This window comes from Homalodisca vitripennis, chromosome 7, assembly GCF_021130785.1.
Source record: "Homalodisca vitripennis isolate AUS2020 chromosome 7, UT_GWSS_2.1, whole genome shotgun sequence".
Taxonomy (NCBI): Eukaryota; Metazoa; Arthropoda; class Insecta; order Hemiptera; family Cicadellidae; genus Homalodisca; species Homalodisca vitripennis.
This window is the reverse complement of record NC_060213.1, coordinates 60,797,236-60,816,940: the sequence shown is the minus strand read 5'-3', so window position 1 is coordinate 60,816,940 and position 19,705 is coordinate 60,797,236. Positions and strand designations below refer to the sequence as shown.

The 19,705-nt window shown below is 35.0% G+C and overlaps 2 protein-coding genes across 2 annotated transcripts in view; both read left to right on the top strand.

Moving 5' to 3' along the window:
• LOC124365906 (cyclin-dependent kinase 7-like) overlaps nucleotides 1-11,937 on the top strand; it is a 38,795-nt gene extending 26,858 nt beyond the window's left edge. Inside the window, 5 exon segments of the mRNA XM_046822026.1 lie at nucleotides 2,967-3,057; nucleotides 3,059-3,148; nucleotides 3,618-3,790; nucleotides 10,029-10,138; nucleotides 11,880-11,937. Coding sequence (XP_046677982.1) covers nucleotides 2,967-3,057; nucleotides 3,059-3,148; nucleotides 3,618-3,790; nucleotides 10,029-10,138; nucleotides 11,880-11,920 — 505 coding nt within the window. The 3' untranslated portion in view covers nucleotides 11,921-11,937.
• A 3,591-nt stretch (nucleotides 11,938-15,528) lies between these two features.
• Nucleotides 15,529-19,705, top strand: part of LOC124365904 (putative elongator complex protein 1) — a 42,047-nt gene continuing 37,870 nt past the window's right edge. The window contains exons 1-3 of the mRNA XM_046822023.1: nucleotides 15,529-15,653; nucleotides 15,947-16,118; nucleotides 17,380-17,698. Of these exons, the coding sequence (XP_046677979.1) occupies nucleotides 15,629-15,653; nucleotides 15,947-16,118; nucleotides 17,380-17,698 (516 nt within the window). The 5' untranslated portion in view covers nucleotides 15,529-15,628. The remainder of the gene's footprint in view (nucleotides 15,654-15,946; nucleotides 16,119-17,379; nucleotides 17,699-19,705) is intronic.

Sequence of the window (19,705 nt, the reverse complement as noted above, 5' to 3'; positions counted from 1 at the left end):
GTAATAGCTGTGGTTCTCAAAAGGTTTTCATATGGCAAAAGAGAGCCCTAAGGGTAATAAAAAATGTCCCAGAAAGAGAGTCCTGTGAGCCTCTTTTTAAAGAACTACAGATAATGACTCTACCTAGCCTATACATTTACTGTTGCTTGGTTGATGTTAAAGAAAATCTAAAAACACTCAGGGTTAGACAAGAAGTTTCACAGATATCCTACTAGGAAAAACCATATGATAGAAATGTTACCAATAAAATTAGAAAAAACTAGAAGTAGTCACTGTATTATGAAATTAAAGATGTTCAATAAACTGCCTCAAGAGGCATGGCATGTAACATTAAAAAGATTTAAGGCAGTTTTAGAACATTGGCTCAAAGATAAAGCGTTTTACTCTGTACAAAGTTATTTGGCCTGTGATATTAGTATCTTAAGATTTTAAAATTAGTGTAGTACCCCCTGTTTATTTATTTAATTGTTAATAATTTATCTATTACAATTTATCCTTTTGTAAATTTTTCTGTTATATCGTTGTTACATTTTTAAATTTTAGCTAAATTAGAGCTAAGCCTGGTTGATGAAAGAATGTAATAATTGTTACCTGTAACATTAACTAAGCCCGCTAGACAAGTTTGTTAATGTACACAATATATAATAGTGGGATTTAAGCTTTAGCATAGAATGACTTTGTCGATTGCATATTTTATGTTTAAAGACAATAAACTTTCTCATTTCTCTATATATAGTAACTATAATGCCTTTAAACAAAAATAATAGTAGCATTCAATAACGGATATATCTAAGTATCGATTAGTTAGAAATTCAGTACCTTGGAGCCACCTCGCACTTCTTTTAAAGAAAGAAAAATATTCTTCGAGATAGTACCTAAATTCAAGCTCAGATCATGTGACCGCTCATAAAGGTTATCTTTAACTTTGGTACTACTGGTAGTAATATATTTATGGTAACCTAATCTAGACCCACTAATATTGTACAATAACAAAAGTAGATAGGGATAAAGTGATCCACTTCTCACCTACATCACTTCCTTTCGAGAGACAGGAAGCAAGAACCAAATGTCTTAATGACATGTTATTTTTGCAATAAGTCAAATAAAGTCTGTTCTTTCGAATAATGTAGTCTTTTTAGACCCTTGGTAAGATGAACTAAAATAAAATAAATAGTGGCATCCAGATCATACTAAAGTACTACATTTTTTTGTTTTAAGTACGAGGCACATCCAGAAAGTAAGCATACTGAGGCTCTCACGGTTGGATGGACTTTTTTAGATTTGTTAACGTAGCCTGTAATGTAGCCTGATTCCTTCCCTCCACAACAAGACTGATTCTAGGTCAGTATGTTGAGAACTGTCGATGTAACATTGAATTTAGTGAAAAATGTCAATCCAATCTCCTGCCAAGTGCGAAACACGCAGCGTCATCCGTTATCTCATTCGGAAGGGAAAAACTCCAATTGACGATCATAATGAGGTAAAAACTGCATGAAAAACCTAGGAATCACAAGAGTATGTTCAAGTGGTCTCGCAAGTTTAAAAACTTGTACGTCTGTGCATGATGATCAGAGGAGTAGAAAACCTTTGATTGTGATTGACATTCTTAAAAAATTGAAAATGCGCTCCGTAACGATCGCAGATTTACTTTGGATGAACTTTCGGCGATATTTCTGCAAACCTCCAGATTCCTGCTACATGAAACCATCGTAGAAACCCCTCGGATATAAGAAAATGTCCACCAGGTGGATCCCAAAACACTTGATAAACCAACACAAGAAGACTAGGCAAGAGTTTTTGAGACAATCACTACAAACGACATGTAGATAAATTGCTCTACACCATCGTTTGGAATTATGCAGATTTTACCTCATTATAAACCTTAACCGGAGTTTTCCCTTCCAAACGAGATAACGGATAATACCACTTTTTTTGCACTTGGCAGGAGATTGGATTGACGTTTTTCACAAAACTATTTTTGCATCGACAGATTTCAATGAACTTGGTCTCATTGCGAAAGAGAGGAATCAGGCTACACAGCAGTGTAGCCAACATTTAAAAATATCCTTCTGCCAATGACTTTCTGGATCTGGATATACCTTGTATGTTATGTTAGTTTGAAGCTATTATTTAGTCAAGTAGAATAATTATTTCTCTTTCGCATAATATTGTAATAATACTGTTTCATGCATATAAAAAAATACTATTGTTGAAATATAACATGTTACCGGGGGTAATTTCAATATAAATATAAAACATTTTTTAAATAAGTTCATCAAACCATATATTTACTGAAAACTAGAGAAATTTATGAATAATTTGCATATTTTGTAATTTTAATTTAGCAGATATATTCGATCTCTGTAGGAATGGTCTCCCCCTAAAACAAACCAAATAATCTAAAACAATAAAATAAATAATTATTTATACAAATATGGATAGCAAAAAACAGACTTATGAAAAAAGTTATAAACGACAATTGACAATCAAATAACTTGTAATATGTCTTATATTTTTACCAAATATCTTTGCAAAACGTGAAAAATTGGCTTGCCAATAGAGGTAATTCATTTGCCAGATCTTGGGTTAATATTGTATAAACGATAATATACATTATGTTAATAGTTTTCATCATCAATATTAGGTTAGAATAAGGCGTGATATCACAACACTGATGGTACCAATGATGTTTCGTGGAATTGTATTACTTTTTGTGTAAAAAAATTATTCTTACAACTTACTGTGTTCAGTAATAATGATTGCGCTAATTAAATAAAATTCATGAAAAAATGTTGAGACCAGGTTATCCATTTCTATATTAGATTAAGACTCCACCGTGTTCAACTCTATGATCTCTTGAACTTTATGTTTTGTTTTCTTGAACCACTTTTTTCTTACACTTTGTTAGTGTAGCAACATAACATTTTAACCACATTATATCAGAGTATGATGTTGCAATTGTACAGATCACCAGAGTTGCTGTTCGGTGCACGTATGTATGCAGTGGGTGTGGACATGTGGGCTGTGGGGTGTATACTGGCAGAACTTCTGCTGAGACTTACCGTTTCTTCTGCCAGGAGAGTCAGACTTGGACCAGCTCACCAAAATTTTCCAGGCCTTGGGCACGCCTAGTGAGGAGACCTGGCCAGTAAGTATGTCCTCCCATTGAGACTATATCATTTCTCTTTTTTAATCCAGATTTAATCATACAGTTCAGTATATTATAAAAATCAAGTAAATCAGTGTAGTCTATACTAATTTTGAAGTCAAGTGATCAAGGAAGGCTATGTTCTCAAAAAAGTAAGTGTCATAGGTTCAAGATTTCTCTCTGCATCATTCATCAGCCATCCAGTGTAATCCAGATGAGGAGGTTTTCTCACTCAATCAATCATTTATTGACAGAACACAAAGAGTATAACAACATCATCAGTTAAAGGATAACAACAATCCAACAAATTTACTTATATAGATTAATTTATTGTAATAACTTTTGTTATGGTTGTATAGATTTATTGTATTTTTAATCTATATAATTTTAGGATTAATAAGATATTATTTCGATGCAGTATGACATGAAAAAATATACTATGGAAGCTAAGTGAAGCCTATGATTTCAGGGGGTGACAAGCCTGACAGATTACATCCAGTTCAAGGCCTTCCCCGGTACTCCACTAAACCACATCTTCACCGCAGCTGGAGACGATCTGCTTGCTTTGCTCGCAGGTCTTCTCTCTCTCAATCCACTCAACAGGCTCAACTGCGCTGAGGCCTTGCAGATGCCTTACTTCAGGTGAGGTCTAGGCTCTCTATGAATTATTACACATTTGCTGTGGGAAAGGCAATGTGCAAACTTAAAAGTTGGAATCATCCAAATGGTTTATTTTATACTAGCTGTTTCCCCGCGGCTTCGCACGCTTTTTCGTAAGTTTTGCCCGCGTATGAGCATTTCTGGTTGAAGTAAATTATATTTCCAACCCCGATGTAGATTTTACCTTGATGTCACGATCAAGAAAATATGTCAAAAAGTCAAAAATATTTATGTTTACTTAGTTACTGTCAAAAATATAACAACAATTTTTTGTCGCATTATATATGTTTACAAAGAACAGCTGATTAAAAATTTGAAAAGACTCTTTCACTTAATAACATATGTTTGCTGCAATGCATTTCTTACGGGTATTTCTGTAACCAGTGGGGCGGAATCCTGAATCGGGAAAGGGATAAAAAGTATCCTATAACCTTCTACAGATCAAGACGAACAAATTAAAAAAAAATTAGGCGAATCCGTCCAGCCGTTTGTGAGTGATGCTGTTACACACGAACAGTTTCATTTATATATATATAGATATCTAAAAATAACGTCTGGATATCCAAAATGTTCATTGAAAATGTCCAGGAACCCTTGTTAATTGGAATTGATTATTGGATTTCCAGGACTAGAATTCCAGCCTGTTGCTATTGGAGCCAGTCCTTGTCCAGTCTATACTCAATAATTTACTGGTTTTCAGCTTCCAACCCTTCTAGTATCCGTAATTCAGTTTTTTTCCATTAAAAAAATATTTTTTTAATGTTTATACTTTCCAATATCAATATCATCCACTCTTGAACAAGTCATCATCATCAGAATTTAAAATAATTCTTCTCTGTCAGAAAATAAGTGTTAGAACAATTAAATATCCTCCTCCATGGTCTACAGCTACATATGGTACACTAAACACAGGACACAGCAGAGAAAACTAAGATGGTGATACAAAAATGGTTTGAGCGAAATTTAACAGTGGAACCTGCACTACACACGGTAGCAGCACAACCTCCCTCACCCATTATTGGCTTATACTGAGGCAGCCAGCGAAGTGGGAGGGCTGGATTTCCAGTCAGTCACAGCTCAAAGCCTTTGCTAGTTTTGGAGGACTAGGATTGTAGCCTTCCACAGTGGACGTGTTAAAGTGTACACTTCTGCCTTTACAGTTATTTCCGGTCAACTTCTCTTTATTTGTAAAAGAGTATCAATTTTGATCAAAATACAGTAAAGTTGTAATCATGGATATCCAAACAACTTCCAACTAGCTATCTTCTTTGGTAGTGCTAAAATAATAAAATTCAATGTGTAAAAATTTGTTTTCAAGCAAGAAGACAGTTATTGGCACTTCAGACTGTTTATTGTAGGAACAAAACAAACTTTATGTATGGTACAGTTTTTAAGAAATTTTTAATAGCTTATTTGATGATATATAATAATGTAATATGAGATGTATAAAATGTAAGTAATTAACAATTATGAATTAAAACATTCACTGCCAAGCATAGTAGTACTGGATGCATAAAGAAACCAATACAGTGCATGTAGAAATGACTGGTGTCTACAGAAGGTATTATATTAATGTTGTTTATGGATTTATTCTTCTAAATAATTACATGTTATTATGTAATATTAGTGTTATCAGCTTTCTTTTAAATATTGGCAGGTTTGAACACTTGGACACATACAGCCCCAACTATTGACTATTTACTTAACCACTGTAGTTATTGTTTTGATACTATAGAAGTTTGCTAGCTGGCGAATGTACATCGTAAAGTTAATCCATAAGAATAATTTCTCCCAACAGTTAAGATGGGTTGCTGTGAAACTAATTTGTTTTCATCAGTTGTTGTGGGCGTAAGACTTGGAAAAAACAACAGAAAGTTCATCCAAACTAAGAAGCTAAACTACTTTTGTACTCAATTGAAATAATTTTCACAGTTTCCAGCAATGGTTTTGAGTGTAATGGTATCCATGCATCTCTTTTGATCTTCCAATAGTCACATTTATTTTCAATCTCTAAATAGTGTTTTCCTTCCTATCTCGCTAGAAGTCTGCTCTTGTATATTCCTTTAATAAGAACTCAGCCCCAACGTCATATTTACATTATAGGCCAGTAAATATTCCACCTTCATTAATTTTCTATGCCCAGCAAGAATATTTTACTCTCTTTATCTTTATTTTTTACTCTGAATTTTATTAACTCTGCTTAAACACTGTAAACACTACATGTGCACTGATGACTTGCAAATTTAGTCACTTTAAAAAAATTGATTTTATTGATGATTGTATTAGAAGAATAACATTAAAATGGTTACATAGTCCAAAACTCATGGTCTAAGTCTAAACCAGTACAAAAACAAAACCAATCATAGTTCAAATAACTTGAATTTTGAAATTCAATTAACTTTAATACTATTGAATCATTAATAATTGTTAATGGAAACTCTTTATTACTTTTTTATTTTAATTATTATTTTTAAGGAGAGGCCGATCCCCGTTTTAGTCTTTTTCCTGCCTGTCCTCTTGGGCTACTGGCCTGTGCAAGGAGCTTATCAAACATAATAAGCAGGAGAGTTGATACAGTACAAGGTCAATTTACAAATAATTCTTCTGGTTACTTTTAGTCTGAATCTCTTGTGCAAGTATAAGAATCACTTGCTCTGGATTTTGTTTTTTGAATGCCCAGCAGCACAGGACTCCAGTGTTCTATAAATATCTTTTATATAGTGGCTTGTAAGTTTACAGAGGCATGAAATGACTCCCAATGCCATCACTTCCATTAAAACATTGCGTGCGGCGCAGTCACCGGTGGCCGTGCGCGCCTTTGTTTGTTTAAGGGCAGTCCGACCTCCATAAGAACATAATGTTAACTTGGGAACCTATATCTCTGTAATGGTTATAGATAGAGTCCTGATTTTTTTATTTTACTTATTAAATAGCTTATAATCTAGGTCTTATCATGAGGTTTTTAAATTTGAAAAAAAAATTAAAAAGTTATAATTTTTTTTATAATTTATTGTTTTTAACTAACTTTTTTATACAGTAAAAATGTTTACTGTGCCTCATTGACAAGAGATATTTATAAATTCCCATGAGGGGAACTAGAGCAATAGTAAGTAGAATACTGTATAAAAATTTGACTGGGGTAGGCCTAGTAGTTTTTGAGTTATAGGGCCCCAAAGTTAAAAATAACAATTTCGGCAAATCAAGAAAAAGCAAGAAGGTAGCATATTTTGGACTCATACCTTGGTTTAATGATGGCCTGCACTGTAGGAAGGGTTGTCTGGATCCTCTGCTTCTTGATACAGATCCTCCAGCTTCCTTTTGGCTAAAGTCCTTGATTGCCTGATTTTTTTTTTTTCAATGTCGGTAGCCGCTTTATCTGCTTTGCGAATCCGCTGGGTGTCGAGACGTTTTAAAAAGCTAAACCGCATATTCAGTCCTGGTTCTAGCCCAATGTGCTCTAAAACTTTCACTTTGGAGCTGTACCCATCATTGAATGATAGGACTGCCTCATAGACACACCTAGCCTAAGAGCACCTAGTGTAACAAAGGTGCGTTTAGGGAGCCGAGCCCAAATGACATTATTCATAGACTCATTAGGATTTTGAGATTTTCCTTTGAGACATTTTCTGAGTAGTTCTAGGCTGCACAAAGATTTAAAAATAGGTTTTGATTGCTTTCATTAGAACAGGTGAGAGGTGAAAATGCTGGCTGTGGTCATATTTAGTTTTTTTCTTTGCGGCTTTGTTATACTTACATCATGTGTCTTCGGTGTCTGGGCATAAAATATGTAAAGGCGTATCGTTAGTAGACTGAACATGACAGTACAACGCCCAAACTGCTCGCCTCATGGGCTTCACGCTGTGTGTGTATTCCTACGGATGGCTTAGTCCATAGTATATTTGGATTTGTTGGATCGCCTTCCCTGTTAGCCTACCTTTCCCAGAAAGAGATTTTTCCGTCAGAAAGCTTCAAGCCTTTATTTTTCATGATAAAGTCCCTTATTCTTGTCCCCATCCTCTTCTGGACGTGTCCTACACATTCCAACTTCTGAATGGACACATCTGGGCCATATGGTGCTTCTGCCACAACTGCTGCATAGCCATTGGAGTCACCATCTCCAAGGTACTCCACATAGCGAAAACACCGTAATTTAGTCTCGGATCTTTTGAAACATTGCAGTCGCACCTTCAGCTTTCCATACCTCCACTGCTACCTACATAATTTGCCTTGCATATTTCTAAGTGTTGGTTGCTTGTTCTCTGAGGGCAGTTACAGTATTTTGACAATTGAATAAAATATCTATTACTTTACCCGTATCTGCTGAAGTAATTGTGACAACGCCATTTAGCGAGGTGTGGCCTCGCTTTTGCCAGCTTCCGTCAACCGCAACACATAAGTCATTAGAATTTCCATTTTCAATAACTGCTTCTGTCACTGCTCTCTTCATAGAGTTTTTCACACACACTTTCTACATGGGCTGGGACAAAAAACTGGTTCATGTTGATTGAACTTGCTGGGCGGAGCGGGTAAATTCATCATGCCGCAAAGAGTTTGGGCAGCAGTATAGCCCTTTCCTATTACACGCAAGCCGTATACTAACCTTAGGTTCAAGTCATAGTAGCATTGTGAACTTTTTGCTTGGTGCCTCAATAGGCCTAGGCCTAATATCTGTTGCTTTGGGACAGTTGTCAAAAGCTTTTGTCATGCCACAGCTACAGGAGACGGAAATTTGTACTGCGAGCCCTGCTAATGGTTTTCGACTAAATGATAGGTTGCCATGACAAACCCTACACACTGCAACATCTTTCAAAACTGATTCTAGCTGTACAATGTTTACTATGTCATAACTGTAAGGTATCAGTTGAATTATCATAGCAGGCTAGGTTAGGGCTCAATTTCTCATTGGATGTGGAAACAACTTTGGGTGTTCTAGGCCTATCCTCTTCATTACCTGAAGTTACTACTGTTTTCCTTGCTACGAACAACATCTTCTTCTTGTAACATAGTTTCTTAGTTCCTACTCTCTTCTTATTACCCATTTTAATCTACATTCAATTACAATAAACTCCTTTTACAAATAAAAACAACAGGGAAAACTTGCAAATCACAAAACACAGTATTTCAAAACTTCACAATAACCTCCAACATAAAATAATAACAACAGATGACATCTGTCATATTGCTGACAGTGTGTGATATCAGCTAAAACCAGACTAAAAGCAAAACAGTACCAACATAACAAAACCCAATTAATATCTATTTTATAGATTGTTGTTTAACTATAAGGAGTGGTGCTCAACGCCAAACAACAGTTGCAAGCCTTTATATATATATTTTTTTATATAAGGTTAATATTATAGTAATAAGGTATATTATATACCATTTTAAAGAGAAAAATTCTAAAGAATATTAATAAATAAAAAACCAAAATTCCCCAAAAAAAATTTTTTTTTCATGTCAGACTGCCCTTAAGGGTTTAGTGTGGTCCAGCCATTCTTATATTCGGTAAAATATTTTACTTCGGTCAGTGTGTTAAGACTCAAAAGTTTGTAGTGACTCTGAAGGATACATATTATTTTATTTTATATGGTTAGCTGAGGCAGGTCAGAGACTTTCTATGGCTGTGGTGCTGGCAGCGGAATGATTATTTTAATTGAAATGAAAATTTACAGAAATAATAAGTTGTAAATAGTAGTTTAGTAAATAAATAAAAAAATATCAATTTATTTAAAATTTCTACAATGTCTACATTGAATTTTGAAAGTTGTTAACTTAATAAATATTTTCCATTATTTTAGATCTTAAAATATTTTATACTGTTTTCTTTAAGTTCAAGTAATTATTTGGTTTTTGTGTAGTTATATATATTTTATCTGTTTTTATTTTTTGAGTTCATTTGGTTGATTTTTTCTACATTTTAAGTAAAGGCGATCATCTCACAACTATGTTCATGTAAATAAAAAAGTTCATTCGCATCATACAGAGACTGACTTCCTTCTGTCTAGGTAATCTGCCACACAGTCAGGTGTTATTTTGTCTGCAAGGGTCTAGATGTTGTAATGCATAATTTATTATATTTAAATGTCCCTGTAATCCAGGATTTATAGGAACAACCTATCTCTGAAGTCTTAACTACTGTACCATTACCATTCACTTGCATGGATAAAATTGTTACAGTATACAATTTTTTAAATAATAGTTGATCTGTCACTCTGTACAGGAACAAACCACATCCATCTCTGGGGTCTCAACTGCCATTACCGTCAAATATCACTCAGCATGCGGAAAGACCCAATCTGAAGAGGAAACTGGCAGACAAGCTTGAAGGGGGTGAGTTTGTACTACAGTACAATATCGCAATAGCATCACAGTAGTCTTAGACTTACTAACACTATTTTAGTACAAAACATTAATTTTGAAACAACATTTTAGTTGGATTGCAGTTGTACAGGATTGTTTTGTAGAGTATAGGAAAATGTCCTACACTATTCCAATTAATACATTTTAAAATGTAACTTTTACATGTAACAAGTAATGGACATGTTTTATAGACGCTTAAAATAAATTCTGTACAAAAAATTCCAAAGCCTATATATTTCAGAAATCTTGAAAGTGTAGATTAGGCACATAATATAACAATTTTTCTTGCAATTGTTGTTTTCTTTAAACAAAAATTCTAGTCAGTGATTAGGAAAACTACATTCATTTTTGTGTCTTAGTATTATATGTAAGAGTAGCTTTTTTGTTGATTTTTTATGCATTACGTTATACAAACATTATCGATTGAAAAATATAGTCCATAAACAGTCAAAATGTTGTTTTCTAAAATGTTCTTTAACGGATTCTAGAAAATTAAGTTACAAAATTATTCTAACTGCTTTTTTTAGACTTTTACAATTTCTTCCAGATTTTCAATTCTTGTTGGTCCCTATAAACAAATCCCATAAGATATAATATGTGATTGGATGTTAGAATAAAATATTAGTTTTAGAGCTTCCAAATTACACAAACGTGACACATCTTTCTAATTATTGCAAATAAGCAGTAGTTTTATCTTGTTTAACCCAGAATTTATATGGTCATTCTATAATTACTAAACTCTTTACTAATGCACTTTTTATCATTTTCAAAGAGTTAACTTAGTACAATAAACTAGTAATATACTAGTGTTTTATATATTTATATGTATGTAAAAAAATCTAAATCTAAGTAAAAAAAGTGGATTTAATGTTATTCTAGTAGAAGGTTCCAAAATTGCAGAAAATAGGCCCAGCATTAGAACAAATATATTACATTTTCAGAAAATATTTTTTGTGCAAAAACATTAATAGATATAACTGTTAAATGTGTTAACCTGTTGACGAGTGCGAATGCCGTTGCCCCTATGACGGTCCATACTGAGTGACTCATTGACCAGTGACAGACTGTTAGGGACTAAAACAAAAAAACTTTTAAATGTTAATAAACTTGTTTATTATAGTTTTAAATGTATATAAAAATACATTGTAGATTGTTAAAAGCAATATCCTCGTTTTAAAACTTTGCTAATATGTGATACTGCTCAAAACAAGGATATATACAAAGGGCGACCTCACATGTTGAACATTCATATCTGGTTTCTTTTCTTCTTTGTTCAGTTCGAGTAGTGTGTTTGCATGCACACATAGCACTGCCTGAGTAGTTTTCGCTTCTTTGCGTTATTCTTGGGGAGGGCCTTATAAAATGGTGACCTTGGAGGCGTAGCGGGTCTTGTGTCCCGCCTCCGTAAAAATAGTTTTTTAAGTTATCACCAAGTGCCACCACGATACCAGGACTAGCAACACTGTACAGAGACACTATTAGGAACAACTGAAAAGGTCCAAAAATCTCCGCTAGACGTCACAGTAAGTCAGTGAGAACGAATTGACAGTCTTTTAGTCTGCAACGAAAAATGCAGTGCCTCCTCATGGCGGGACCAAACGGCCAAATGCCGTGCGCACTCATTTGGGTATGTTTTGCTGCAACTCGTCAACAGGTTAATGGTTTTACAATCAATTTGATTTACAAACAAATTTTTATTTTTGTTCCACAGGTGTTCAGCCCAAGAAACTCATGTTCGACACAACCTTCTGATAAGTGCCTGCCTCGGGACTGCTATTTAATAACTTTCTACTTTTATGTTTTAGTTAGATTTTTGTAAAGTTGGGATAAATGTTTGTAAATTATGATCAATAAAGTTATTTTGCTTATTTAAGTTTTATACTATTTTTAACAACAATTTAGTATTTGTTTTAAAACCAATTTTATTCCAGTTTAATTTCTTTATATAGTGTGGTATTTTGTGTGTGTGTTTTTTAGAATATTGTTTTGGTTATTATTGGGGAACACATTCCAGAAGGAAAATAGTTTGACCATTATCAATAATAAACGCGTCAAAAATTAAACTATACTACATCATCTTTGAGTGGCTTACCATGATAGAATGGTTTATGATCTATGCCCATTGTTATGGTTACATTATGTAAAAATCTGAGGATTGCCTTTGGGTGGGGGGGGGGGGGGGTGGGGGGGGGGGGGGGTGGGGGGGGGGGGGGGTGGGGGGGGGGGGGGGTGGGGGGGGGGGGGGGTGGGGGGGGGGGGGGGACAGGCATCATCCAGGCAGTTTGGCATATCATTCGTGAGGAGGAGGAAGAGCACCGGCCCGAGCACGGATCCTTGAGGCACCCCTCTTCTCACTTCAGTTGTTGCTGATTGAATTTTATAGTTTGTATAATTTTGGGTGTAATTTATTTCTACCAGTTGTTTTCTTCCCTTGAGGTAGCATTTAAACCAATCTGCTTCTTTACCTCCTACGCCTAGGGCTCTTAGTTTTTGTAGTAGCTGATCGTGATTGAGGCAGTCGAAAGCTTTACTAAAGTCAAGGAACAGACTAGTTACTGAACATCCTTCCTCTAGTTGGTCTATGATGTGTTCTGTCAGCTGTACCAGGGCTGTTGTTGTTGACCTACCCCTAAGGAATCCATGCTGTTTGTTTGTAAGTAGATTATGCTGTTCGAGATGGTTTAGGAGTCTGGTAAGGACAATTTTCTCAATTATTTTGGAGAATGTCGGGATGAGTGATATTGGCCTGTAGCTGCCAGGTTCACTCCGTGGTCCTTTTTTATATTTTGGATATATTTTGGCGATCTTCAGAACAGTTGGGAAGATACCTTGCTGTAGGGATTTATTTATTATATTAGTTAGTGGTATTATCAGTTCTTCTTTACATCTTTTAACTAGTTTTGCGGATATTTCATCAATACCAGACGATGTCTTAGGCTTTAAGGAGTCTATAGCTTTTTTTACTTCTTCGCTTGTTGTTAAGTAGAACTGTAATTTCTCATTTGTGACTGGAGCTGGGTCAGGGTTTGCAGGATTAATGTTGCTACTGTTTGTTTGGAGTGTGTTTTCTGCTATTGTTGCAAAATATACATTAAGGGAGTTTGCTATTTCGTGTGGGTCCTTTGTTGTTTTTCCATTTAGCTGAAGACTTAGCTGATCATAATTTGTGTTAGTAGTTGCTTTTCTTTCATTATTTATTGCCTGCCACAGCGCTTTTGATTTATTTTCTGCTTGGTTAATGTGTGCTGTAGTTTGTTCTCGCCTTAGGTGTTTCAGTCTCAAGTCATATTCTCTTTTCCTCTCCACTGTTTGTGCTTTATGTTTTGCTAGGCCTGTACGCTGTTCTATTTCTAAAGCACTGATGTACGCATTTTTCAGTTGGTTGCATTCGTCATCCCAGACCTGTCTTTTTTTATTTTGTCTTCCTTTGACTAATTTCAAAGGGCAGGTTTCATTTAATATAAGTTGTAGTGCACTGTGAAAGGAGTTATAGGCATGGTTGACATCTTCTTCCATTAAGATCTGGTCCCAGGTTTGTGTTTGTAGTTTTTCCTGGAACCGTGTTAGTTCTCTATTGGTAAATAGTCTTTTTCTTTCCTTAACGGTTTTTTTTTGATTATTTTTGATGTTTTAAGGGAAAATTTTTGTGCTGTATGGTCAGATAAGCCTGTCAGGATGATGGATGTTTTTATGCTCTCAGGGTCTATGTTAGTGCAGATCCAGTCTATTGATTTTTCAGTTTCACTTGTGATTCGCGTAGGAGGGAGATTCATTCTCACAATGTCATATGTAGCAAGAAGTTCTTGAAGTTTTGTGTTGTCATTATTTTCTGTGAGATTGTCCACATTAATATCTCCCATGAGTATCGTTTGTTTGCTTGAGCTCATGATTCTATTTAGTTGTTCGGTTAGGACTTCAATTGAACTGTCTAGTTTTGCCCTTGGAGGTCTGTAGACGCCTAGTACTTGTATATTTATCTTTTTTTCTTTATTTCAAAGAGGGCAGTTTCACATACAAGTTCTGATTCAAGTCCGCTTGTTTCAATGAGCGTTATTTCCTTCTCCTGTCCTTTTTTCACGTATCCAGCTACTCCTCCCTTGATGTGATCTTTCCTTGCGAAACCTCCAGCAAGTGAGTAGCCCTCAAGGCAGGTTGTAGCAAGGTTTTCTTGTGATAGTCCGTGTTCAGTTACTATTAACAAGTCTGGTTTTTCGCTGTTTAAGAGATGGGCGAGTCTATCTACTTTATTACTTAGCCAGTTTATATTTTGATGTATTATTTTTATGATGTTATGGTTGCTATGTGTTTGATTTTCTTGAGGGCCGAGTTCCAGAGGGTCCAGTACACGTATCTATATTGGTGTTTGATGAATTCTTTGGGCAAGAGGAATATCAGATAATGATGAATGTTTTCACTGTCCACTATCAATTTTCACAACCCAACTCACATTCCACCGGATTATAATTATCCAGACTACCTGACAACAAATCTGACAAAGAAATATCATGTACTTCATTAGCCGATATGTCACTTTCATTATCAGAACTAATATTTTCATCATCCAATAGTTGACATGTAAGATTTGAACAACGAGGATCACTCATTTCACAACATAACAATCAATTATAAACAACTAGCCTATATAAAAACCTAGCAACAGTAGTGACAAAGATCGTCAAGGCTGTGCAGCACATCGCCAACTGCATAGTCCACCAGCTGTATGCCGTGCGGCATTTGGATCGATATCAGCTAGCAATGAGTAATATTACGAATATAAACTTTGTATAATTATTTATGAGTAGAGGATTCGACTGGTGCAATTTATGTCTTTATAGCTTAAACGGTTTCCATGTAATAATAGCGGAAAGTTGACCAATGGCTGTGCCGTCTTTATCAGTTCACTAGTGGTATTGATGTCATCAGTTTGAGGGTTAACAAATGTTGTTGAGTGTGCTAACTAAATTTATTGTTATAGCATTAAGTACATGACTATACTGAAATCAGATCGAGTAATCAGTGAGTTTGTAAACCCTCACATCCATTAGTTAAAGATGTAAAGTTTCTCAACAAAACGACGAACTGAAGCAGCTGAGTCTAGTAGTGGACTTGTTGCCAATCTCATGACAAGAAATTTCCTTGATTTCCTGTGACAGTAGCTTAGAACTAAGATGGATTAGAGCTACGACAATTCAAGATTAACCGATTTGGTCTTAAGCTTGTGAAGGTGATATTTACTCTTCAGATCATTTTAGGTCTGAACTAACAATAGTTACAATCTACGAAATCCCAATTTCGTGGACCAGACCATAGTCTTCACCTTTTCTGTGAAAGAAACATGTTCCATGTTTTTCATTACTGGCTCAAGGACTCGAGGATATTTATTGTTTCAGCTCTTCTGAGTCAAGTCCGAACGACCTCTGTGTGTACTTGAGCGACGGAAATCTGTCATTTGTGAAGGGAATGGAGACAGACCCACAACTTTGCAGTAAGTACCAAACATTACATAGGCACGTTTTCAACAGTATGACATTTTTTAATTATCAGCCATATAATTATGGGAAAATTTTACGTACTGCCACAATATTCAGAGATTCTCAATAAGTTAAAATGTTTTATATGTGACATAGTTAAAGATATAAATCAGTATATTCAAAACATGTTTGAAATATACATATTATTTGCAGCAGGTCTGTCAAGACATAACATTTCTCATTTTCTACTTGTATATTCACCTTTCAGATTCAAACTACAAAGAAATTAAAGATTTTCGGTTTACAGGTACAGTTCCAGTAAATTTGAAGTGTGAGGAACTGAAATCTGCCTTATTGCCGAGTCCTGCCTGCCTGTCTCACTGGCTCTGGTTGTCCCAGGATCAACTGTTGTGTGTATTCCACAGCGGTTCTTCTCATCTATGCCATATCCTGGTTGATGATGAGTGTGCCACTGTTGGGTGAGTTGGGTGTCTGTACTAGTAGCTCATAGATCTATAGCAGGGAGTTCTACCTGCCTCTCTCACTGGCTCTGGTTGTCCCAGGATCAGCTGTTGTGTGTATTCCACAGCAGTTCTTCTCATCTATGCCATATTCTGGTTGATGATGAGTGTGCCAATGAAGTCTAAAGTGAGGCTAATTTGGGACAGTTACCTAACTCTGAATGTTTTTGTAACTGAGTTTGGAACATAACCTCTTAATATTATCTCATTATCAAAGCAGGCTTTGGCCCAATATTTCAATTCTTGAGTTATATTCTCCTGGAACCAGTTTGCAAGCTCAATGGACCTTATTGCTCTTAGATCTCACAGTTCGTTGTATAATGGTAGGGAGGAGGGTGCAAATTTATGAACAGGGCAGTCCAAAAAGTTGTATTATATCAAGATTAAGCATTTTGCAACACGTCCTTATTGCCCATCAATTTCCAATAACAATCTAGTAGTAGTCCATCAGTCACATGAGTATGTTTTACATGATAATCAAAAATATCTATACTTGGCTGTTTTATTTCCATCTATATCATAAAAGCCAAATACCACTGACTGGCTGATCATGTAGCACCCAAAATATACGTAGATCGACACAGAACTTTGTTCTTGTGTGTTTCTTACCTCGTAGGTACTTGTTAGTAAACGGTTTTGAAAATTTGGCAGTCTAACCAATATATTCATGATACTTTTTAATAAGAATTTGTATCACATTCAGAAATTTTAAAACATTGTTATAAAAGATTTCCGTTAGTCTCCCATGAGTCTTATAGATACGTGCCAGACGAGGTATTTGGATTTTTTTATAACCAACTGTAATAACTCATGAAATGCCCTGATATCACTCATGTGAACTCCGCATTGTTTATAAATATTAGATACCCTGGTTTGAAATTTGGATGGAAAATTGAAAACGTTTAATTATAAATGTAATGGTGATAATATCTATATTTAAAGTTATGAAGTTGGGAGAGTCAGTGTGCGAAAACAGTGACTTTAATGACTACATTATCACAGATTCTAGTGATATTTAGGAACATCCAGGTGTACGTAGTTCACTCTAACGTAAGGTTTCTGCCAATCCTATAGTTGAAACCACATCGGGCTTCTAGAAAGATATAGTACCAATGTAAACTCTAATGGACAATACAGTTCCTTTTCAACTTCATATTTAAGGATAAAATACACCTCTAAAATTTCTATTGTGACCTATTTATTGATCATTATGTTTCAGATGGACAATGCCTCTAGATGAACCAGTGTTGACACTAACACAGAAGACAGGATCATCAGGTGCTCTGATTCAGCTGAGTTCTGGGACAGTCCTGGATTTCCAAGACTCACTCAGTCCTTCCTTCACACTACCAGAGCCATGTGTTTCAGTGCGCAGTATGGGTCAGCACATAATCACGCGTGCTCACAACAATCGACTCTATGTTGACAGAGAACTGATAGCAGATAATATCACTTCCTTCTACTGCCTCCCTCACTTCTTGGTGATGACCTCAAGCAGTCACGAGTTGTATGTTACGAGTGCTGAATTGGGTTTTAAGGTATTATCCTCTAGTAATTATACTCTAAAGATGCCAATGGCCAATTTTCAATTCTTCCAATTTCCTAATGTTTTACCTGAACATTAAAAAAACAGTAAGCATTTCAACAACTCTTAGAGAAATCTGAAAGTAACAAACCTAATACAATTTTCTTCCATTTAAACAAATATTGATTTCATCTTTACAGTAAGGTACAGCATGTATGATTTAATTATAGTGTTAAACCCATTGGAAGCAATCTTTTGTGGCTTCTTTCACCTGCTTAAACCTCTAGATTTGTAATTTCATCTAGATCACCTTCAGCAACCCATTTTCCATGTTTTCGCTACTGGACATTTTTTGCTATTTGTTAATTTCTCGAAACTCTCTAGAGAGATTCTTATCTTTTCCAAGGCCATCATAAAATGTACTCCAATAGCCAGTCCTGTTCACCAATTAACTACTTGTTTCATATTTGTTGATTCCAAGCCCTTCAATTATTTTAGTACTTCTCATTAACTTGCAGGACGTTTTGTAATAATAGCCCTTGGTGTTCATTTTTAAAAGCTCTGTTTTGTTCTAATTCAATGAGTGAACTAGACTATTTATATCTAAAAGACAGAACGTACAACAATGTCACCACTGTTGTTGAAGGTACATGAGCAAATTATCAATATCAATTTTTAAGGCAGACCTGTTTATGTCAAAAGTTTCTCTCTTGTGGGCACAAAATGGTCATAAAAACAATTTGTTAAATAACTATGAACTGATGTGTACACTTTGTTGTGCTTTGTAAAAAAACCGGTAGGAGAATATTATTTTAAGCTCAGATTCACAGAATTTCTTTATTTATTTGGCTGGGCATCCCCTGAAAACTTTCCGGTTCTCCACAGAGTATTCTTTGTGACAGTGGTTTTAAGGAGGCTCATATAGCTAACAGTAAACAAAGTCTAAGTTTTAGCCTTTGTGGTCAAGGATGCTTCCTTCTTGACCAGAAGACCACAGACTATTTATAGGTCAGTTAGGTTGTTATAGTCTTCAAGGACTCTAACCACTCTTTCAGTGCCACCAGCTCTCAGCCTTGGAGCTAGATCCTGAAGCTAGTCCCCTGTGTTTTCATTATCAAACAGCAGAGCAAAAACATCTTTCGCTGTGAAACGCTTCATAAAATACAAGCACAAAGCTTGTTCCAGATGTTAATTTTGAGATAGTAATGATTTATTACGTTATTTTACATTCAATATTTGCAACACAAAATTTTGTTGTGGGGCAATGCCAGCAAAACAGATGTAATTTTTAAATTCAAAAACAGTGTTTTCTGGAAAGAGAGTACCATTTAAGCACTACATTTAAGAAACTACAAATTGTAACTGTTTCTTCTTTATTTATATTGAATTGTATACTTTACATACAAAATAAAATAATATGTACCAAAACTAGCATGTACTCCACATGACAAAAAAAAATAGATTTTAATTATCCAATCCACAAATTGAAGTTTATTGAAAACTTTACTCATTATTCTAAAAAAATATTTAAAAGTAATCTACCTTAATGTATTAAAGTTATTTAATATAAATAATAAGTAATATAAATCAATTTAAAGAATCAGTAAAGACCTATTTGTGTGATAAAGTATTTTATAGTATTACTGACTTTTTATATCAAAGCTAATATACACATTGAAAAATTGTATTAAGTTATTTAATTGTTAAATCTACATTTTGTTTTTAAGATTTAGATTTTAGATTAAGATAACTTGACAATCTCACCAGTTTTGTATCTTTGCTATATGTGTAAGATGGAAATGTGACAGTAAATAAATTTTCATTTGAATTTGAAAACCTACTAGGAAGATAGATAGTGTTATGTTATCCTTCGACAGGCTTATAGCTTAACCTCTTAACTCTTTTCCTTTTATTAGCGGACTTCGTGCCCTTTTGCTTCCTCAACATAGTTTCTGGAACACAAAGTCAGTCATTGTTTACTCCCTCACTATCTGCGCACACAGTTTGAATGGGAGCTTGA